Source organism: Musca domestica, unplaced genomic scaffold (genome assembly GCF_030504385.1).
Source record: "Musca domestica strain aabys unplaced genomic scaffold, Musca_domestica.polishedcontigs.V.1.1 8, whole genome shotgun sequence".
Lineage (NCBI taxonomy): Eukaryota > Metazoa > Arthropoda > Insecta > Diptera > Muscidae > Musca > Musca domestica.
Genome location: NW_026712409.1, coordinates 13,819,304 through 13,840,128, shown reverse-complemented (window position 1 = coordinate 13,840,128; position 20,825 = coordinate 13,819,304). Strand labels below are relative to the sequence as shown.

The 20,825-nt window shown below is 35.3% G+C and overlaps 1 protein-coding gene across 3 annotated transcripts in view; it reads left to right on the top strand.

The window, feature by feature from the left end:
* Positions 1-19,200, top strand: part of LOC101901318 (uncharacterized) — a 64,202-nt gene extending 45,002 nt beyond the window's left edge. For 2 of the 3 annotated variants that reach the window (XM_059131173.1, XM_059131175.1), the window contains exons 2-3: positions 17,864-18,986; positions 19,058-19,200. In XM_059131173.1, the coding sequence (XP_058987156.1) occupies positions 17,877-18,986; positions 19,058-19,168 (1,221 nt within the window). In that variant the 5' untranslated portion in view covers positions 17,864-17,876 and the 3' untranslated portion in view covers positions 19,169-19,200. Of the gene's footprint in view, positions 1-15,776; positions 16,022-17,863; positions 18,987-19,057 lie in introns of those variants that run through there. The other variant, XM_059131174.1, reaches the window with a different exon arrangement.
* The last annotated feature ends 1,625 nt before the right edge of the window (positions 19,201-20,825 follow it).

Below are 20,825 nucleotides of genomic sequence, written 5' to 3'. Positions count from 1 at the left end.
GAATAAATGCCGAATATTATTGCGAAAATATTCTGGAGGGTATATTAAAGCCTTGGGCCCGCAAACATTTTGGCCGCAGACCTTGGACATTCGAATAGGACTCAGCACCATCGCACTCAACACGCGCCACCCAAGAATGGTTACAAAATGAGGTTCCTCGCTTCATTTCCAGCCTCGCACAATGGTCACCAAAATGTCCGGATACCAATCTGTTGGACTATTGTGTCTGGAGTATTTTGGAAAGCAAGACTGGCACCAAAAAATAACAAAGTGTCGATCGCCGATCATCAAGCAAGTGCTTCGTAGGGAATGGACCAAAATACCGCAGAGCAACATTCGGGCAGCGTGTGACGGTTTCATTGGCCGTTTGAAGGCCATAATTCGTGCCAAAGGTGACCAATTCAAACAAACCTGAACTTATTCTAAAATTTGATGCTGTTTCCGACATTTTTTGCTTTCCTTTATTAAAAATTAAAAAAAAAAAATGTAAAAATTATGACGTTTGACTTTGTTGCAGTTTTTTTTTTCTCTGCCAACCCCTTCTGATACCTCACCAACAAAGGGTCACAATTCTTGTATCTGTCATAACTTGCGAAACAAGTCGGCGATTCTTTACATCTTGCTATATCTAAATATTTCTGTCAATCAGATACTTGAGATGAATATGGAATTTATGATTTTGCATAAAATCGGATATAAATGTTCGATTTTCTTGTAATTTTGGCCATACCAATATTTTTATCTGCATTAACTAAAATATAAAATACTTCTAAAATAAAAAAAATAAATTCTATAAAATATTTTCTAAAATTTATCACATATAAGAGAAGAAAGAAAACCATATGGTCCACACCTGGCAGATCGCAATATTTATATCATATTTATTTAGGTCCTATACGAAATGGACAATATTGGCCCATTCCTTCGGAACCTACTCCATAGAGGGTCAACAATTTGAATAATCATAACAGAAGTTAAAATATATTTAAATAATCGAACACTGGCTGAGGGTATATATCTTTCGGCAAAACCGACTGATACTTGTTAACTTGTTTCCGGATAATTTTTTCCGTCATGTAATTGTGTCATGTAACCCTATATATTTTTTGGTTAAATACCACTTAGAAAAATCAACATTAATGAACTAATCTCGCAAACTGGACTTCGTGATTAATGTTTAGATGATCTCTGGCTTAGCCAACAACTTTACCCTTCCTCTTTCTAAATACCCCTTCCATCTAATATGCCCGAAATATCCAAACCAGACCATTGACATTGATTTATTATTTCGTTTATTCCTAGAGTTTCGAATTTCTCTGTACCAAAAAAATAACAATTTTAACATGTCATGAATATCACCGGTTTAAAAATACAACTTATATTTATTTATTTTATTTTTTTTTTGCATAATTTACGTTAATTCTATGGCTCTAAATCAATTTGTGTGCGCGATAGAGTTCTCCGGTATTAGCATAATTCATATTAATATAATGTGTTGGCATTCCAAAAACCCGTAATTTTATTTAATTCATCCATCGTTTTTGGATGCTGAATATTAAAAATTATGCATTTTAAAATATATCTCTTGCTGAGACCAGAGGAGGAAGGTATTCTAGAAAAAAACCAGTAAAGAAAGTCCTATTGTCGGGCGGGGCCGACTTTATGATATCCTACACCACTTTGCTAATTTAGTAGAGGTCCACATAACAATTAAAAGTTTTCATGGGAGAATTCGCTATGATTATAATTATAATTTAAAGTTCAAAGGACTAAATGTGCCGAAGCATTTGTATCTTTTAAATTCGGACTTGTATTGCCCATTTGGTGCAAAATTAATTTGAAATCATATAAAGATATATATGGGAGCTATATCCAAATCGGAACCGATCTCGATAAAATTTGGCAAAGATATTTCTGAGCTGTATTTGATATATTTCCCGGAATATCGTTGTTACAGAGTGCATATTACGGCTGTGGGTAATAAATCGGATGAACAATATATATGGGAGCTATATTCAAATCGGAACCGATCTTCACCAAATTTGACATACTAGCTTCTAGACTTAATTCGGTCGTATGAGCCAAATTTTATCCCATTTGGGTGAACATTAAACGTTTGGTGCTCAATAAAAAGTAAATCGGACGAAGTTATATGTGGGAGCTATATCCAAATCTGAATCGATCTCGATAACATTTTGCAAAGGTATTTCTGAGCTGCATTTGAGATATTTCCCCAAATATTGTTGTTACAGAGTGCATATGATGAACAATATATATATGCATCGGATGAACATTATATATATGGGAGCTATAGCTATATCTGAACCGATCTTCACCAAATTTGGCATACTAGCTTGTAGACTTAATTCGGTCGTAAGTGCCAAGTTCCATCCCATTTAGACAAATATTAGATGTTTGGTGCACAATTAAAGGTAAATCGGACTAAGTTATATATGGGAGCTATATCCAAATCCAAACCGATCTCGATAAAATTTAGCAAATGTATTTCTGAGGTGCATTTGATATATTTCCCCAAATATTGTTGTTATAGAGTGCATATTACGGCTGCGGCGGACAAAAATAACAAATCGGATGAACAATATATATGGGAGCTATAGATATATCTGAACCGATTTCGATCAAATTTGGCATACTTATTTTCAGGTCCAATTTGGTTGTATGTGCAAAATTCCATACTATTCGGGCTGATTTTACACGTTTGGTGCACAATAAAAGGCAATATGGGAGCTATATCTAAATTTTGACCGATTATCTCCAATTTCAATAGGGTTCGTTCTTGGGCCAAACAAATGATTTGTGCAAAATTTACAATTTTTTGTTTACAAAAATACATGGACAGACGGACGGACGGACGGACGGACGGACATGCATAAATCGACTCAAAATGTGATTCTATGCAGATCATCAAAAGGAACTATGGTTCTATCTCGTTTCCTTTTGCCTGTTACAAACAAATGCACAAAGACATAATATCATCCTGACCACCGTGTGGTGTAGGGTATAACAATTTTGGGTACAGATGAACTGAAGAAAATATTTTAGAGTTTCAGATTGATTAAAGTCTATAGAAGAGCTGTGCAAGGTCTTTTGTCCATAGGAGAACTGCTGTGGGGAGAAAAAAATTCGAGAACGAAAAAACCTGTCAAAAATCTAAAACAAGTTGTTCGCTTTCAGAAGATTATATCAGCCAATCAGATGTTGGCAATTATGCTATTGCTTTTCAGTCGGCCAAATTTGCCTCTTCATTTTACCTGCGAGTGTTAAGTTCTACGGGTATGGGAACGGTCTTCCAGTAAAAATAATGTAACAATAATTCAATATTCTACATATTGTTGTTGCAAAATAGTCAGGGTTAGTCCTTATATTGTTGTTTATATAAAAACAACTCTTATTTTTTAGTGGAGAATAATAGTAATGTTTACCAGGGGTTAAGGCAGGGAATACCTAAGAGCCACCAATCCTCATCAATTCCCTTGTTTGTGGTCTGAAGATAACTTCTATGACGAAACGTCTAAAGCTAGTATTATGCACGATAGTCTTGGTGCGTAACCGTGTGATTTGGAATTTCGTACTAAGAGTAGCCTCTTGGACAAACGGAATGAGCTAGAATTCTGAAATTTGGAATGAGGGTCATTGATGGAGTGCAGGAGAAGCACCAAAGGGGTTTTAGAGAATTCGCACTTCGAAGGGTACGAAAAGTTCTAAAATGGTACTAAACTCCAAATATGGTACCATTTTGGTATTATGTAAATAAATTGATATAAGAATCAAGGTTGGAAATATGTACTAAGTCTGCGAACTTTACTAAATTGTACTAAATTCGGAAGAGTTTGGTTTAGGTCGATGAAGCTGGAATTTTGAAATTTTTGCAAATAGGTACCATAATTTTGAGAAAAGTACTGAATAGTACTAAATTTGGCATTGGACCAAGAGTTAGCCATGGAAACCTCATATTGTATATTGAGCTTTCTTGTGGTATCTGGAATTAAGATATGGATGTGGGTTTGGAAGTGTGTACTATAGTACCAAATTTGGTAAATGGGTGAAGGAATATATCTGATATCCTGAAATTTGATGTAGATGTCACTATTGGAGTCTGCATCTAAGGTATGGAGGTGGTTTTTGAATTTGTATCATAATTTTACTAAATTTGGTAATGGGGAAGTTTCAGAGCTGAAATCCTGAATTTTGCTCACTGTTGGAATCTGTCGGTGGTATTGCAAATACTTACTATAACTGTTCGTAAAGTACTAAATTGTACTTATTTTCGATCACTGTTGGTGTCTAGGATTGAAAGATATCGATTGTTTTGGATATACTGACAAAATGTTACTAATCATGCCGTTGAGTGAGTGGACTGATAATTTAGACATAACTACCGAATCGTTTCATAAATATGACCACTTGTTGGATTTTTGGTCCCGGATTTTTGGATCAAATATCCGGGTAAAAATACCTGAAAATTGGTACTTCAGGAAAAAAGATCAAAAAACTCCGATAGTTTTTACTAAAGTAGAGTAGATACCCTGCAGAAGTTCTTATAAAAGTCCTTTAGATATTTCTTGCGGACCTTTATCAGATTCCTCATTCCCATAAGAGATTGGAAAAAAAAACCTGTAGAGACCTAAGAAGACCTCTTCCATGATTCATTAAAGGTCAGATTTTTTTAAAAGACCTGAGGAATGTGTAAGTTATCTGACCGAGAACATTTCGTCCGATGGGAAGGTCGTCTTTAAAAATCCTGGGAATTAATTGGTCATAGGGACCCCGAGAAAGCATTTTTATAGAAGACAATGAAGTTATCAGTTAATGGAAGATCTGTAAAAGATCACTATTTTCAAAAGAACTTTGGAAAATCTTCTGTCTCTAGAGGACAAATATAAGGGTTCTTTCCATAGTAAACCTTTAGAAAATTACTGCCAATGGAAAAACCGCTCATAGAAGGACTGATAATATTCTTCTTACCACTAGAGTCCTCACGAAGTTCCTCTGTCCATAGTGTCCCTCTGAAAGTCCTCTATTCATAAAAAGGTCTGTGAGAGTCATGTGCCTACAGAAGACCTTGGAACCTAGGACCCTATCTAGATAATACCTGTGGAAGGCCGTTCTGTTGTTTTACTAAGAATAGAAGACCTGGAAAGGGAAGATTAAAGAACAGGTTGTCTCTAGATCCAGAAAAGATAGTAGCGTTTTGCAAAGGTCAGAGTAGGTAGGTTGAAAAGAGTGGCGAATACGATCACCACACGTCCTGTTGGACATACACTTAAGCCAGTATAGGCCTGTTGTTAGCGGGTAGGTTAACTTCTCGCAAAAAAATTCTTTAATGTTTGTCAAATTTTTGCTTAAGAACTCACATAACGGAATGTTAGATTTTTTCGATCTTTTCAAAGTTTTGGTCCCAATTTCCAACCAGGTCAGCTGGTTCATGTTTCAGGTTCAGAATAGGTTTCAGATTCTAAGTAGGTAGTTTAGTTCTGATATGCAATGTAGGTCCACTGTTGGGTATAGCCCCATTAAATGGTACCGCCTGATTTTCAGGTCCTAATTCCCAACCAAATCTCCTATAATACGGTCTAAAATATAATTATATTTTTCAAAACGCTACTTCCAAATTCTAGGTTTTTTGAAGATATCCATTTTGCCCAAAAGGCAAGGGTATACAAAAATCGATGCAACCGAACTTAACTTCGTTTTTACCGATTATATAAATAGGTTCTATAGATTAACTTAAATTCGGAAGTTATCTCAATTAAATTGGAAAGGCTTCTGTTGGGAAGTCTTCTATCTATATGGAAGATGTTGGAGATCTTCTATCTTATATAGAATAACAATTGAAGAAGATATTCTACTGACAATGAACCTTTGGGAGACATTTGATCTAAAAAAATATTTTTTAAAGGTCCTGCCTTCTTTTATCCACAAAAGCCAAAGGGACTTCTTTTCTTCAACTTTATACAGATTGACCTTCAGACCTTATTTTTTCTCAAATTTCTCAAGAAGTACAAGTTTTTCAGGTCCTCAATTTCATCGAGTTTTAACCACTATAAACCTATGGATCTGGGATTCTATTGGCATAAATCTTTTTTTCCTTTTCCCATTGAATAATGTTTTGGAATTCCATGAAAACTCTAAATCTATCGAAAAAAAACCGATTTTACTTTTCAACCCCTCATGTCCCACCTTTTTTTTCAAAAAAAGCTGGGTACATACCCTCACTGTATACACATAAATTCTTGTGTCATACCTATGACATGTTTTCGATACTCCAGAGAGAACTGAGCATTTTGATAATGTCATGCCAGGATGGAGAGGCAGCTAACGAACGAACATTGGGAAGAAGGAAAGAATGACATTAATGCCATCATCATCATCATAACAACAGCGAATGGGAAGGGAAAGCAAGCAATCTGGCAGAGGAAGGGAGGGAAAAGGCAGGAAAAGCTGGCTTACTGTTTAAAGCTGTTGGTGGCATCCACTAACGAATGATTTTTCATTTGCTCCATAATTAATGCGCATGCTTGTGTCAAAACGGGGAGGGGGTTGAATTCGTTTTTTTTCTCAAAATTTTCTTAATTCGAGGGTATCTGTGTTATTCCATTCTCCCAATTCTTCGCCAGTTGTAAGTTATACCAATAATAGTTCTTTTTCGGGTTTATTTCCTTTTGTTTTTCCTGATTTTCTTATGGTTGCCCCTCTCTGAGGGTGGTTTTGTTGGGCTGTCCTTTGTTTAATTTATTGCATTTCTGTTTTTTTTTTTGGTCTCGAGAAATACCAAAGATTCATGGGATTGTGGTGTCTGCCAACACACCCTCCCAGAAAATGAAGAAAACCAACAACGAGCGGATTCCTTGCAGTTCGTTTTAATCACAATTACAAGAAAAAGAAAAATTATGCTGGTTGTTGTTGTTGTTGTAGTTTTTCTTTCCTCACAATTTGATAAATTTGAAATGGAAGGACACAAAACCAGGCCACTAGCTTTACAGTTCGTGTCCTGCATGCATCATCATCAGATGCAGCCAGCAGCAGGCTTATCCATACCCCAAAATAACGTCAGCGGCAGCAGCAGCAACAGAGTAGCATCATTTGCAGAGAACTTAAAACGGAAATAGCTGTACACAAGATTTGTATGCGAGAGAGTGTGTGTGTGTGTGAGAGAGAGGGTGCACATCCGCCCCAACCAATACCCATGCAATTTAAAATAGTAGGCCATCAATATATGGAAGGGAAAACAAACACACACACACAGAGATAGAAAAAATAAGGAGTGTAGAGTGTGTTACTGTGTCGGTATTACATACAAATCGGAAAAAAACTAAAGTTATGCGAAAATTTCGTCATACACCAAACAAGCACACACACACACAGTCAACATTTCATTTATGTATGTATATGTGTAAACACAAAATTTGCGAAAATGGGGTGGTTTTTGACCTAAAAAAGGAAAGAAGTAAAGAAAGCAGAAAAATAAAAAAAAAGTTTTTCACTGCTTTTCTTTTATTGTATACTTTTCTATAGATGTCTCTCTCTGTGTGTGTGAGCAACATCATCATCGCTATAATAAAAAGTGTGCTAAAGAATTCACATATACATACATGCCATGATGAGAATAAAGAACAAAAAAAAATAGTAATAAAACACACTCACTTCATGATTTTCCAAAGGGGTCAAAAGGAGGGCAAAGCAACTAAAAAAGTTTGAAATGTTAAAAAAAAAACGAACTATGCAATGCAAAAATATCCTGCTACTGCTGCTACTGATGATCAATAAAATATTTTCATGTACAAATATCCTTGGGTTATATACACAAACACACACACACATTTTTGTGTCCCAATTCCATGGAAATTGTTGAGTAATGTTCTGTTTATTTTTTTTTTGAAGAAAAAAAGAATAAATTGACTTTAAAAATACTGTAAATTGTACAATGCAATGCAATTGGAAGGAAATAGGATATCAATAGAAAATCATTCTTTCCTTCTATACACAGAAAACTTTGAAAAGGTGTTCTCTCTGCAAGAGACCCTTAGTTAATTTAACTATAGAGAACCTTGTGTCCCGAGAAGACATTGAAATGATATTCTCTACAAAGAATACTTTCAGAAGGACTTCCATCCTTAGTATTTCTCTTGGAGGTCTGCTATCCGCAGGAAAACTTTGGTTCTCGTTTTTTTCAGAGGTAGGTATTTTACCCTAATTTCGTGAAAGTCTTTTTTTCTTGGTGGATACCCGAATATTTGACCCGAATATTAGACGCGGACCTACAAAACCGATATGGGCATCAATTAAAATATAAAATAAATAAATAAAAAAATACCTATCCAACAAGTGGTCAAAAGATTGGGTTATTTAAAAAGGTTCCGGAATTGTACAGGCCTTGTACAGGTTTTCCATCTATGAAACACCCCATGAAAATTTTTTTTTCTGACAGAATACCGTTAGGCGATCCACTATCTTCAGGAGTTCTTTTAATGAGGTCTTCTATAGTTACAAAATCTTTAGTAGGTCTCCTACCCACACAAAATACTAGTTTACACATCACGTTAAAGTCATATGTAAATAGCCACTCTCACAATTCTATTTAGTATTTTCGTAGTATAATTTAAGGCACTCTCAGAAAAAAAATTTTAATTATAAAAAAACGTTCTACTACACTATAATATACCAGGGTGATTATATAAGAGCTAAAGGAATGTTAAAAAAAACTCATAAAAATGACATTTCGGGATGTAGCATTTAGTACTTTTCGTATAATATCAATACTCATTTGCGAACCAACCCCATATCAAAATCCTACTCACCAACAATTATCGCAATATAAAATGTCACTGTTACAGCTCTATCCATTCACCCATATGCAGTACTTTTCGTACAATTGTAGTACACATTTCCAAAAAAAAAAGTAAAAAAAGTAATAAGTTCGGCTGGGTCGAAATTTGAATTCCCTTTGAATACCCATTTGGAACGAATTTGAAAATTTTCAAAAAAAAAAAAATCCGTTAAAAATTCTGTTTAAATCTTAAAAATACCGAATGTAGCCGTTATATTAGGGTTTAAAAGACGACGTGGACCTTCATAGGCAAGTTTCGTCATAAGCCATTACAATATTCAAATGCGAAACTTGAAAAAAATTAGGTTAATGTACCTAAACTCGTCAAACTACCGAATATAGGGAGGTACTGATATATGGGACCTATACGAAGACCTGGACCTGCATAGACAATCTTCTGTCACAGACTGTAGTTTCCATTACGAACTTTAAACACGTAATTTTAAACAATTCCCGTGAATAATGTCGCTGAAAACATTTAAATACCGAATATCGGGAGGTACCGATATATGGGGGCCATACGAAGGCGTGGACCTGCACAGACAATTTTCTGTCTTAGGCTGTAGTATCCATTACGAACTTCAAATACCATATTTGAGACAATGAAATGTCGCTAAAATCATCAAAATGACGAATATAGGGACTTACCATTATAAGGCCGCTATACCAAAACGAGGACCTGTTTAGACAATTTTCTGTCACAGGCTGTAGTATCCATTACGAACTTCAAATACCAAATTTGAAACAATTCCGGGGAATAATGTAGCTAAAATCATCCAAAAGCCGAATATCGGGAGGTACCGTTATATGGGGGCTATACGAAGACGTGGACCTGCACACACAATTTTCTGTCTTAGGCTGTAGTATACACTTCGAACTTCAAATACCAAATTTGAAACAATTTCGGTGAATAATGTGGCTAAAATCATCAAAATACCGAATATCGGGGGGTACCGTTATATGAGGGCTATACGAAGACGTGGACCTTTACAGACAATTTTCTGTCTTTGGCTCTAGTATCCATTACGAACTTTAAATACCAAATTTGAAACAAATCCAGTGAATAATGTCGCTAAAATCATCAAAATACCGAATATCGGGAGGTACCGTTATATGGGGCCTATACAAAGACCTAGACCTGCATATACAATTTTTTGTCATAGGTTGTAGTATCCATTACGAATTTCAAATACCAAATTTTAAACAATTTCGGTGAATAATGTGGCTAAAATCATCAAAATACTGAGTATCGGGGCTATACGAATACGTGGACCTGCACAGACAATTTTCTGTCGTAGGCTGTAGAAACAATTACGAACTTCGAATGCCATATTTGGAACAATTCCGGGGAATAATGTCGCTAAAATCATCAAAATACCGGATATCGGGAGGTACCGTTATATGGGAGCTATACGAAGACGTAGACCTGCACACACAATTTTCTGTCTTAGGCTGTAGTATCCACTTCGAACTTCAAATATCAAATTTGAAACAATTCCGGTGAATAATGTCGCTAAAATCATCAAAATACCGAATATCGGGGGGTATTGTTATATGGGGGCTATACGAAGACGTGGACCTGCACATACAGTATTCTGTCATAGGCTGTAGTATCCATTACGAACTTCAAATATCCAATTTGAAAAAAATTCCGGTGAATAATGTCGCTAAAATCACCAAAATACTAAAAATGGGGAGGTACCATTATATGGGGGCTATACCAAAACGTGGACCTGCATAGCCCATTTTCAGTACCAAAAGTCCTGCAGACATAGTAAACATTTGAGTAAAATTTTATCAACCTAATTGTATGCTGATCAATAATAATTATACTTTGGGGGTCTAAAATGTATATTTCGAGATGTTTAAAACGGAATGACAAACTTAATATACCCTCCCTACTATGGTGGAGGGTATAAAAAGGCCGAACACGAATCTAAAATTCTAAGGTGGACTTCTCGCTGACGAAGTTGTGATCACTTGCAAGTAGAATATAATTATGCTATAAATGATATTATTTATTTATGAAATACTTCCAAATGTCCCCTTTTTTGTTTTAAAAATTGTGGGAGCGCCTATAAGTATACTTTAAGAATATTATATTTGAAGAATCACTTTGCATATGACTTTGACAATGTGTAAACTATCCTTAAGTCCTCTAGGAGGACTTCTGTACATGAAAAGTTTTTCAAATGTTTTTTTTTTTCATTGGAAAGTCTCCTTAAGCCTCTCTTTTTTTTCTTTTGTCAATAAAAAAACATTAAGATAATTTTTTGCGCACCACAAAAATAACTATCATATTTACTGTATGCCTTCGCAACGTTTCCCATAGTAGAATTAAGAAGGTAAATTTGCGTAATTTTTAATTTTTGCAATTTTTTCAAAATAATATATTTGACAACATCTAATTGCAAAAATGAATATTCAAAAAAAAAAAAAAAATAAATAAATAAAATAAAGTGAAAGTACATTAATCATAGATGGGAACTTGGTTTCAGTGAAGTAAAATTTGACAACATAAGAAAATGCAATATTATTGTTTGAAATAAGTTTACCTAGAAAGAGTTGTACCTTGGTGTTTCCTTTATGATTAAAAATTCAGGGGAAGCGTCTAAAAGTATGCTATAATTATTACCAAATCTAAGTAAGGAAAAAAATCACTTTCCACATGACTCTAACATGATGTGTAAACAATTGACCTTAAGAATACTTCAGATTGCAACAACAAATAGTTGAGAGCTTTTGTTTGCAATCGCAATAGCCTCGTATCTAATAGAGAATTAATTTTCATTATTTGTTTTTCTCATTTGTTTTTTTGTTATCACGATTTTTGTGCTGCATTTGTTGTTGCCATTGGAGGTCGCCTCCTTTTTTTTATCAGCCGCGAATTAAGTTTTGTGAACGGACTGTTCACATTCTTATCAAATGTTGTTTGAACATCTGTTCGGGGTTATTTATGGAGTCGTAGTAGGGGGATCTAGGGTATTTCAAGGAAATTGCAAGATATTTTCGCCGCCGATAAAATGATTTGTTTGATTGTAATGGCATGGGAATTAAATGTATTTAATGGGAAATTATGAATGGTGGGGGGAGGGGAATGTTAGACATGTCCAAAATCACTGTACGGGGAGATTGTCACATTGTTGACCAATGGGGTTGATTATAGGTGACTGCGATCTTTTTTTTTTTTGAAGACTATTGACATGAGAGACTTATTGCAATGTATTGAATGGAAAAACTCCGCATGATCGTAATATATGGGGGTATCAACAAATTATACAATTTTACACATTATATTCACTAAAGGCCCGATTACATATTTTACTTAACATTTGTATAGCATACTTTGAGGGGCATCCAACAATCCTTAAACTTTTTTAAGTAACGCAAAAAAATAAAATATACACTTTATCATACTAGAAATGCACTTATAACTTTTGTACCATCAGCCATATGGCTAGAGAGGGTGCAGGGTGAGATGAAAAAACTGCAACCAATTTAAGACTGCTGTCATTTCTAAGCCACTCGTCTAGCAGCTGTTAAAATTATTCCAGTGACAGCTCATTATATTGTTTACAAGCGTACAAAAGCATTTTGGTGAGAATTTTTCAGAAAAAATATTATTCGTGATGGAATTCAAGCGTGATAATGTGAGTTCTTTATCTTCTTTATATTTGGCTTTATATTTGGCTGGAAAACCACAAGTGGCTATCGTTAGAGCACTCCAGCATTTAAATGTGAATAAATCTTTTGTGTCTCGTACCATCGCTCGTTACCGTGATATTGGTAGCGTAGCCCGAGGTCAAGGAAATAGACGGAAGAAAAGAGCAACATCAGCAGAAATGGTGTGAAAAGTAAAGAAGCGACTTGATCGAATCCCGCGTCGCAGTGGCCGAAAAATGCCTCATGAGCTGAACATATCGAAATATTCCATTTGGCAAATATTGAAAAATGAGCTCTGGGTAAAGTCATTGAAATTCCAAAAAGTGCAAGAACTTACACCGCAACAGAAATAAAATAGACTCAAAAGAGCTAAGGAGTTGCATCGCTTGACCGAAAGCGGTGAACTGCCGAATTTGGTTTTCTCCGATGAGAAAACATTCGTTGTCCAGCAGTTTGTAAACAAACAAAATGATCGTGTTTACTTGTCAAAGAGGTCAGCTGAAAATGTGCACCTTCGGTTGGCCACCAGAACTGAAGCCTCGAACCGGCCATGGAGATGGTGTGGTGTGGACCGCCGTAACAGCCAATGATCGCTCTCCGTTCGTATTAATCGACCGTGGCATCAGAATAAATGCCGAATATTATGGCGAAAATATTCTGGAGGGTGTATTAAAGCCTTGGGCACGCAAACATTTTGGCCGCAGACCTTGGACATTCCAACAGGACTCAGCACCACGCGTAACCCAAGAATGGTTACAAAATGAGGTTCCTCGCTTCAGCGCACAATGGCCGCCGAAATCCCCGGATACCAATCCGTTGGACTATTGAGTCTGGAGTATTTTGGAAAGCTAGGTTGACATTAAAAAATACCAAAGTGTTGATCACCTCAAGCAAGCGCTTTACTTCAGGAATGGGCCAAAATACCGCAGAGCAACATTCGAGCAGGGTGTGACGGTTTCATTGGCCATTTGAAGGCCATAATTCGTGCTAAAGGTGACCAATTCAAACAAATCTAAATTTATTCTAAAATTTGATGCTATTTCCGACATTCTTTGCTTTCATTAAAAAAAATTAAAAACCCCGAATCTGGTACCTCACCCACAAAGGGTCACAATTTCCAATATTTTCATCTGTCATAACATGCGAAACAAGTCAGCCATTCTTTACCACTTCCTATATCTAATTATTTCTCTCAACCAGAAACCTGAGGTGAGGAATATTATATATTAATGTTCGGTTTTCTTGTAATTTTGCCCATACCAATATTTTTATACCCTACACCACTTAGTGGTAAGGGTATTATGTATTTGTGCATTTATTTTTTGACATGGAGAAGGAAGCAGATAGACCCATAGTTACTTCTGAGGATCTCCATAGAATCACTTTCTGAGTTGATTTATGCATGTCAGTCCGTCCGTCTGTCCATGTATTCTTGTGAACAAAATGCAGGTCGCATTTATTATCCGATTGAGATGAAATTTGGCACAAATCATTTGTTTTTCGGTAAAAATTTAGATATAGCTCCCATGTATATCTTCGTCCGATTTGCCTTTTATTGTGCACCAAACGTGTAATATCAGCCCGAATAGTATGGAATTTTGCACATACAACCAAATTAGGCCTGCAAATAAGTATGCCAAATTTGATCGAAATTGGTTCAGATATAGATATAGCTCCCATATATATTGTTCATCCGATTTGTTATTTTTGTCCTCCGCAGGCGTAATATGCACTCTGTAACAACAATATTTGGGGAAATATATCAAATACAGCTCAGAAATACCTTTGCTAAATTTTATCGAGATCGGTTCAGATTTGGATATAGCTCCCATATATAACTTCGTACGATTTAAATTTTATTGTACACCAAACGTCTTATATTTGCCCAAATGGGATGGAATTTGGCACATGCGACCCATTCGGTTCTAGAAGTTAGTATGCCGAATTTGGTGAAGATCGCTTGAGATATAGCTATAGCTCCCATTTCATCCGATTTGTTGTATTTGTTACCCACAGCCGTAATATGCTCACCGTAACAACTTTATTCAGGGAAATATATGAAATACAGCTCAGAAATATCTTAGCCAAATTTTATCAAGATCGGTACAGATTTGGGTATAGCTCCCATATATATCTTTATCTGATTTCAAATTAATTTTGCACCAAATGGGCAATACAATTATAATCATAGTGTGTATGATTGAATTCTCCCATAAAAACTTTTAGTTGTTATGTGGAGCTCTACTAAATTAGCAAAATGGAGTAGGGTATCATAAAGTCGGCCCCGCCCGACTTTAGGACTTTCTTCACTGGTTTTATTTTTTTTATTAGATAAAGTATGAAAATTGAATACTTCGCTCGAATATATCACGGACATTTTAACATGTTCTAAAAATTATCACATATCTTATATAAAGTTAAGGAAGTAGTCGATAGAGTCCAAATCCGGCACATAACAATATTTATATCATATTTTTTTAGGTCCGATACGAAATGGTCTATTCCTTCGGATCTACTCCATAGAGAATCAATCATAACATAAGTCAAAATATATTTAAATAATCGAACATTGGCTAAGAATATACATCTGTAGACAGAACCGACTGACACTTTTTAACTTCTTTATATTTTATTTATTCTTTACTTTTAATATATTTATATTAATTTACACTATAGAGATCTTTAGATAAAAAATTCTGGCGAGGGCCTAAAAGTATGCTACAAAAAGGCTATTGCAATAATTGTAAAAAAAATCATTTTTCATATGACTCTAACATTATGTGTGTTCTAGCCACAAAGTATTTAAATAGTATCATAACTCAGATAAGCCTGCTCAGACTTATTCACTCCGTCGGATCAGTTAGGTATTTTTTAGAACGTCTCAAAACTACATTATACGTCTCACAATGATTACAAAAAAGGGTTCTCACAACATACAACAACAACTAAAACAATAAAATGTGTGTTTTTGTTTCATTGTTCATTGACATTGAAATGCTGACATTCTGTAAACATGCCACCGCCAAACAACAATCACAAAACTGGAATTACAAAACCAAGTTTAGAATTAATTAACCGAAAAAAAGCTTTAGTTGTTTTTCTTTTTTTTATTTATTTTTTTTTTTTCTATTCTATTCTTGACTGATTCTCGATTCTCTGATGACAAACTGCATCAGCTTAGCTCAAAAAAAAAAAAAAAAACAACAAACAAAAACTCGAAAGCTTAGCATGAAGTGCAAATAAAATCAGAGAATAACAAAAGGCAACGCTTCATTAGTCGTTGTCAGAGTTTGACTTTAAAATCAACTTCAAATCGATTCACACAGAAATTATAGTTATTTGTTGTCGCTTCGTTTTTTTTGGTGTTAATTCGAATGACATGAGGTCGTATGACTCTCCAAATTATTCAATAATCAGTAGTTGTTGTGAATTGGAATGAAAAACCTGGAAATTGAAGACAGAAAAGCGATTTATATACCAACACATACATAAATGCTCCGCAGTGTACATGTGAGTTTTTCAAAATGAATTTGATTTACGATATTTGTAAGATCGGCCGTGACGAACTTTTGAAACCTTGCAATATTTGCAAACCGTTAATATTTAAAAATCAATTTTTTGGTCATGTAAATGTGGAGGTCATTCAGAAGGTTGGTTTAATAGGCTGGTTTGACATTTTTTCACTTATTTAAAAAATGTGGATTTTTAAGGGAGTATTTTTTCAAAACACTATCATTGATTTTTAAAGGTCTAGCTTGGATTTAAAAAAAAAAATATCGGGATTTTTTATTTAAAGAGGCTGGTCCTGCTGGTATCCCCCCCCCCCCCCCCCCCACCAAAGGGTGAAAATTTTGAAAAACAATAATGCTCATAAAATTGAAAATAGGCGTCCCATTCTCTTCAAATTTAATACATCGCAATATTTTTATTAACATAAGATCGGGTGTGAAGATGATGAATGTTGGTCCACCTCTGCTGGTACCTCCCCCACAAAGGGGTCAAAATTTTGAATAATCAAAACACTCATAAAATGAAAAATACGCTTCGAATTCTTTTAAAATTTCACACATTCCAATATTTTTGCTAGCACCAGATCTGGTGTGAAGATGATGGATATCGGACCCCTTCTTCTTGTACCTCCCCCATCAAGGGGTCAAAATTTTGAAAAACCAAAACGCTCATAAAATGAGAAATAAGTTTAGAATTCTCTTCAAATTCCACACATCTCAATATTTTTACTAATACAAAATCTTTTGTAAAGATTGGATATATCGGTTCACCCCTTCTGGTACCTTCCCCACAAAGGGGTCAAAATTTTGAATAATCAAAACACTCATAAAATATAAAATAAGCATCCGATTCTTCTCAAATTCTACACATCTCAATATTTTTATGAAAACAAGATTATTTATGAAAACAAGATTATGTAAATCGGTCGAGCCGTTCTGGTACCTCCCACACAAAGGGGTCAAAATTTGGAATAATCAAAACACTCATAAAATAAGAAATAAGCATTCGATTTTCTTAAAATTTCACAAATCATAATATTATTACCAGTAAAATATCTGGCGTGAAGATGGAATACCTCGGACCCCTCCTTCTGGTACCTCCCCCACAAAGGGGCTAAATTTGGAAGAATTAAAACGCTCATAAAATGCGAAATATGCATCAGATTCTCTTCAAATCTCACACATTCCAATATTTCTGTCAACACAAGATCTGGTATGAAGATGGAACATATCGGACCCCTCCTTCTGGTACCTCCCCCACAAGGGGGTCAAATTTTTGAATAAATATAATTCTCATAAAATGCAAAATAAACTTCCGATTCTCTTCAAATTTCACACATTCTAATATTTCTACTAGCTCAAGATATGGTGTGAAGATGGAGTATATCGATCCATCTCTTCCGGTACCTCCCCCACAAAGTGGTCAAAATTTTTTTTAATAACCAATTCGGTCATGAAATGTAAAATATACGTCCGATTCTCTTAAAATTTCACACATCCCAATTTTTTCATCAACGCAAGATCTGCTGGGACTTTGGAATATATCGGCCTACCCCCTCTGGTACCTCCCCCACAAATGGGTCAGAAATTTTTAATAATCAAAATGCTCATAAAATGCTAAATAAACACCCGACTCTCTTCAAATTTCACACATTCCAATATTTCCACTTACACAAGATTTGGTGTGAATTTGATGGATATCGGACCACTCCTACCGATACCTCCCCCACAAATGGTGAAAGTGCTCTCTCATAACATTCGAAACAAATCAGAGATTTTTATCTAAATTGCCTCATTATTTCTGTATTTCCAATTCAATTAAAATTCCATTTTCTCCTTTCAGCATTCAACTCACCATGGAGGTCCTTAATCCCGATTGCTTGCGGGAAATTGCCGCCCAGCTAAGTCTCAAAGACCAAATAGCCATGCTGCAGGTGAATAGATATTTCGAAGAAACAATTCTCTCTCTGTGGGCCAGCAAGTACAAAAACAATAAAATCTATTTCCTGGAAAGAGAACTCAATGACAAAGAATTGGAAATCTTCTTCAGTGCCATTAGTCCGATTGCCGAATCATTCGAGTTGCGTTTTCTGGATGAACACAAATATGGAATATTAAAGAAGTTCATCTATCCCCGTGTGCGTTCAGTACGCCTCACAATACATCCCTGTTTTATGAAAGATGAAGATATTCTCGATTTGAATCGCATGTTTCCCAATCTGCAGGTGTTCAGTCCCCACGGCAATTTGAGTGGAAAGTACCTGGATTCATGGTCGAATTTGAAGGAATTGAATCTCTGCTATTGTTACAAATTGGAATTGGAACATTTCCACAATATTATGCGTAATTTGCATTTGGAACATTTGGACTTGAACATGTTCCCTCTGAGTAAACAATACGAACAGTTGGATTTGAAGCAAGCCCATTTGGAGAGTTTGAAATATTTACGCCTGAATACCTATGAATTTTATTATTTCCTCTCCAAACCCCTGCCCCAGTTGAAACATCTTTACATCACGAATCAATATAATCCACGACAGCTATTCGATGTCATACTCTCGGTGTGGAAAGCCAAGGATATCCTCAAGGTGGAGGCGAATGTCAAAAATGTCCTGGCAAATTGTCTGGAGATGCGCATGAATGTCCATGAGCTGTGCATCATAAATGATGATAATGTCCTGCCCATTAATGTTGTAAAGTCTCTGCATCTGTTGGATGAGTTGAGAATATTGCGTTTTAAAAGTTGCGATTTCACCACAGTGGATGTGGGGGAACTTCTACAGAATATACCCCAGGTGGAGGAAATTTCATTGGAAAGCTGTCGCCTGCCGGATCAGAATATACACTTGAATGCAGCACTCTTAGGTGCTGGGCGAAGCACACCATTGAGACTGAATTTTTGGCAAAATTTCTCCAGAAGATCAAGGAATTCCTCACCCGAGGGTGAGGGTCAACCGAGATCGAATGTAAGTTTTGAGAATTGAAAAAGTTTATTTTTTTTAAATTAAAGTTGTTATTTTTTTCATCTTCATTTCAGTCCCCAAAAACCTGTGATGTGGTTCTGAAAGGCCATCATGAAATGTTTGAATTTACCGAGAAGCCGGGTTCTGATCTATGTTTTGAGCCACTTTATGTACAACTCCGTTAGGTATTAAAAAATACTGAATTGAAAATATTAAACAGTGGATTTTGTTTTTGGAATCTAAGCGGGGAAAATAGCAATTTTCCATAGACAAATATGTTTCGAGGAGGGTCCTTCTACCCATTAAGAATTGCAACTTGCAAAACTCGTTAGAAATCGTTTAGTCGGGTGGTACCACATCAATGGATACATTCAAATGGTGGATCTAAATGTCAAACAATAGCTGTCAAATTTCAAATTACTTATGGATATTTTAGTTGAAAAGTTAAGAAAAAATTAAATCAAGAGGCAACATTGAATGTGAGGGTAGACCTAAAAGTGAATCTATATAGCCGCTATACTGGATCAAAGTACAGCTGATTCATTTGGAAAATTTTGGAGAAATGTTCAAAAAAACTTAAATTCAGGAGGTAACATTACAAACCTATGGGGCTATTCAAACAGTGAATCTAGATGTCAGATGTCGCGGCTAAACATTAAAAAAAAAACCGAAAATTAACGGATTACATTGTACTAAGGTTCGTACAAAAATGTGAAATATTGACTAATATTTAATTATTAAATTTCAAAAAAAAAAAAATACAATATTAAAAAAAGTAGTTAGAGTCAGACCCATTCTAAGACCACAAAAATTCTTGGAGTTTTATGTATATCCGCTTCAATCCTGACATTTTGAAATAATATTTTTAAGGATATCTTACTATAGTGAATTTGTCATAGCATATATTTAAAAGACAATCACAATTGTGGATTTTTAACAAGATTGTGTAAAGACTATAACAATCGTAGATTTTTTACAGATTTTTTTGCGGATATTTAAAAAAATATTTTAAAGGAGCACCACAATCCCGGAATATTTAAAAAATATATCTTTAAAAATTAACACAATCTTAGATTTTGTAAAGAATGTTTTTTAAACCCTCAGCCATGTGGCTAGAGAGGGTATATATCATTTGATAAGACCAAAATTAGTTTCATTGAAAAAAAGGTCTAGACGCTAAGTCTCTTTGGACTAAATCCGTTTCAGGACATTTGGGGTCGATTTAGAGGTCTGTCGGGCTGGTTAGTGCGCACGATAACTCTCCGATTTCGACCAAACTTGATAAATCTTAATATTATTATCAAACTTAGATCGGATTCGGAAATGGCCAATATCGGTTCACTCCTTCCGGAACAACACCCCCCCACACACACACACAAAATTTTTAAAGAACAAAATAAACCTCAAACTTAACAAATCCTTATAGTTTTATTAGTTCTATGTCAGTTTAAGAAATGGAAAATATCGGCCTATTCCATTAAGTAGTTCCCCCAGAAAGGGTTAACATTTTGAATAACTATAACTCTCATAGAGTGTTAAATAAGAGTCCGATTGCTTTTAAATTTCGCAAATCTCAACATTTCTACCAACACAAGATCTGGTAAGAAAAACGGATAGAGCGGACAACTCCTTCTGACACCTCCCCCACAATGGGTCAATATTTTGAATAACCATGAATCGAATAAAACGCAAAATGAACATCCGATTACTTTGAAACTCGGCATAGCCCATTGTTCCTATCAATACAAGATCAGGTTTAAAGATGTAATATATCGGACTACTTGAACCTCTCTTACAACGGGTTTGAGTAATTATTCTCTTCACATTTCACACATCCCAACA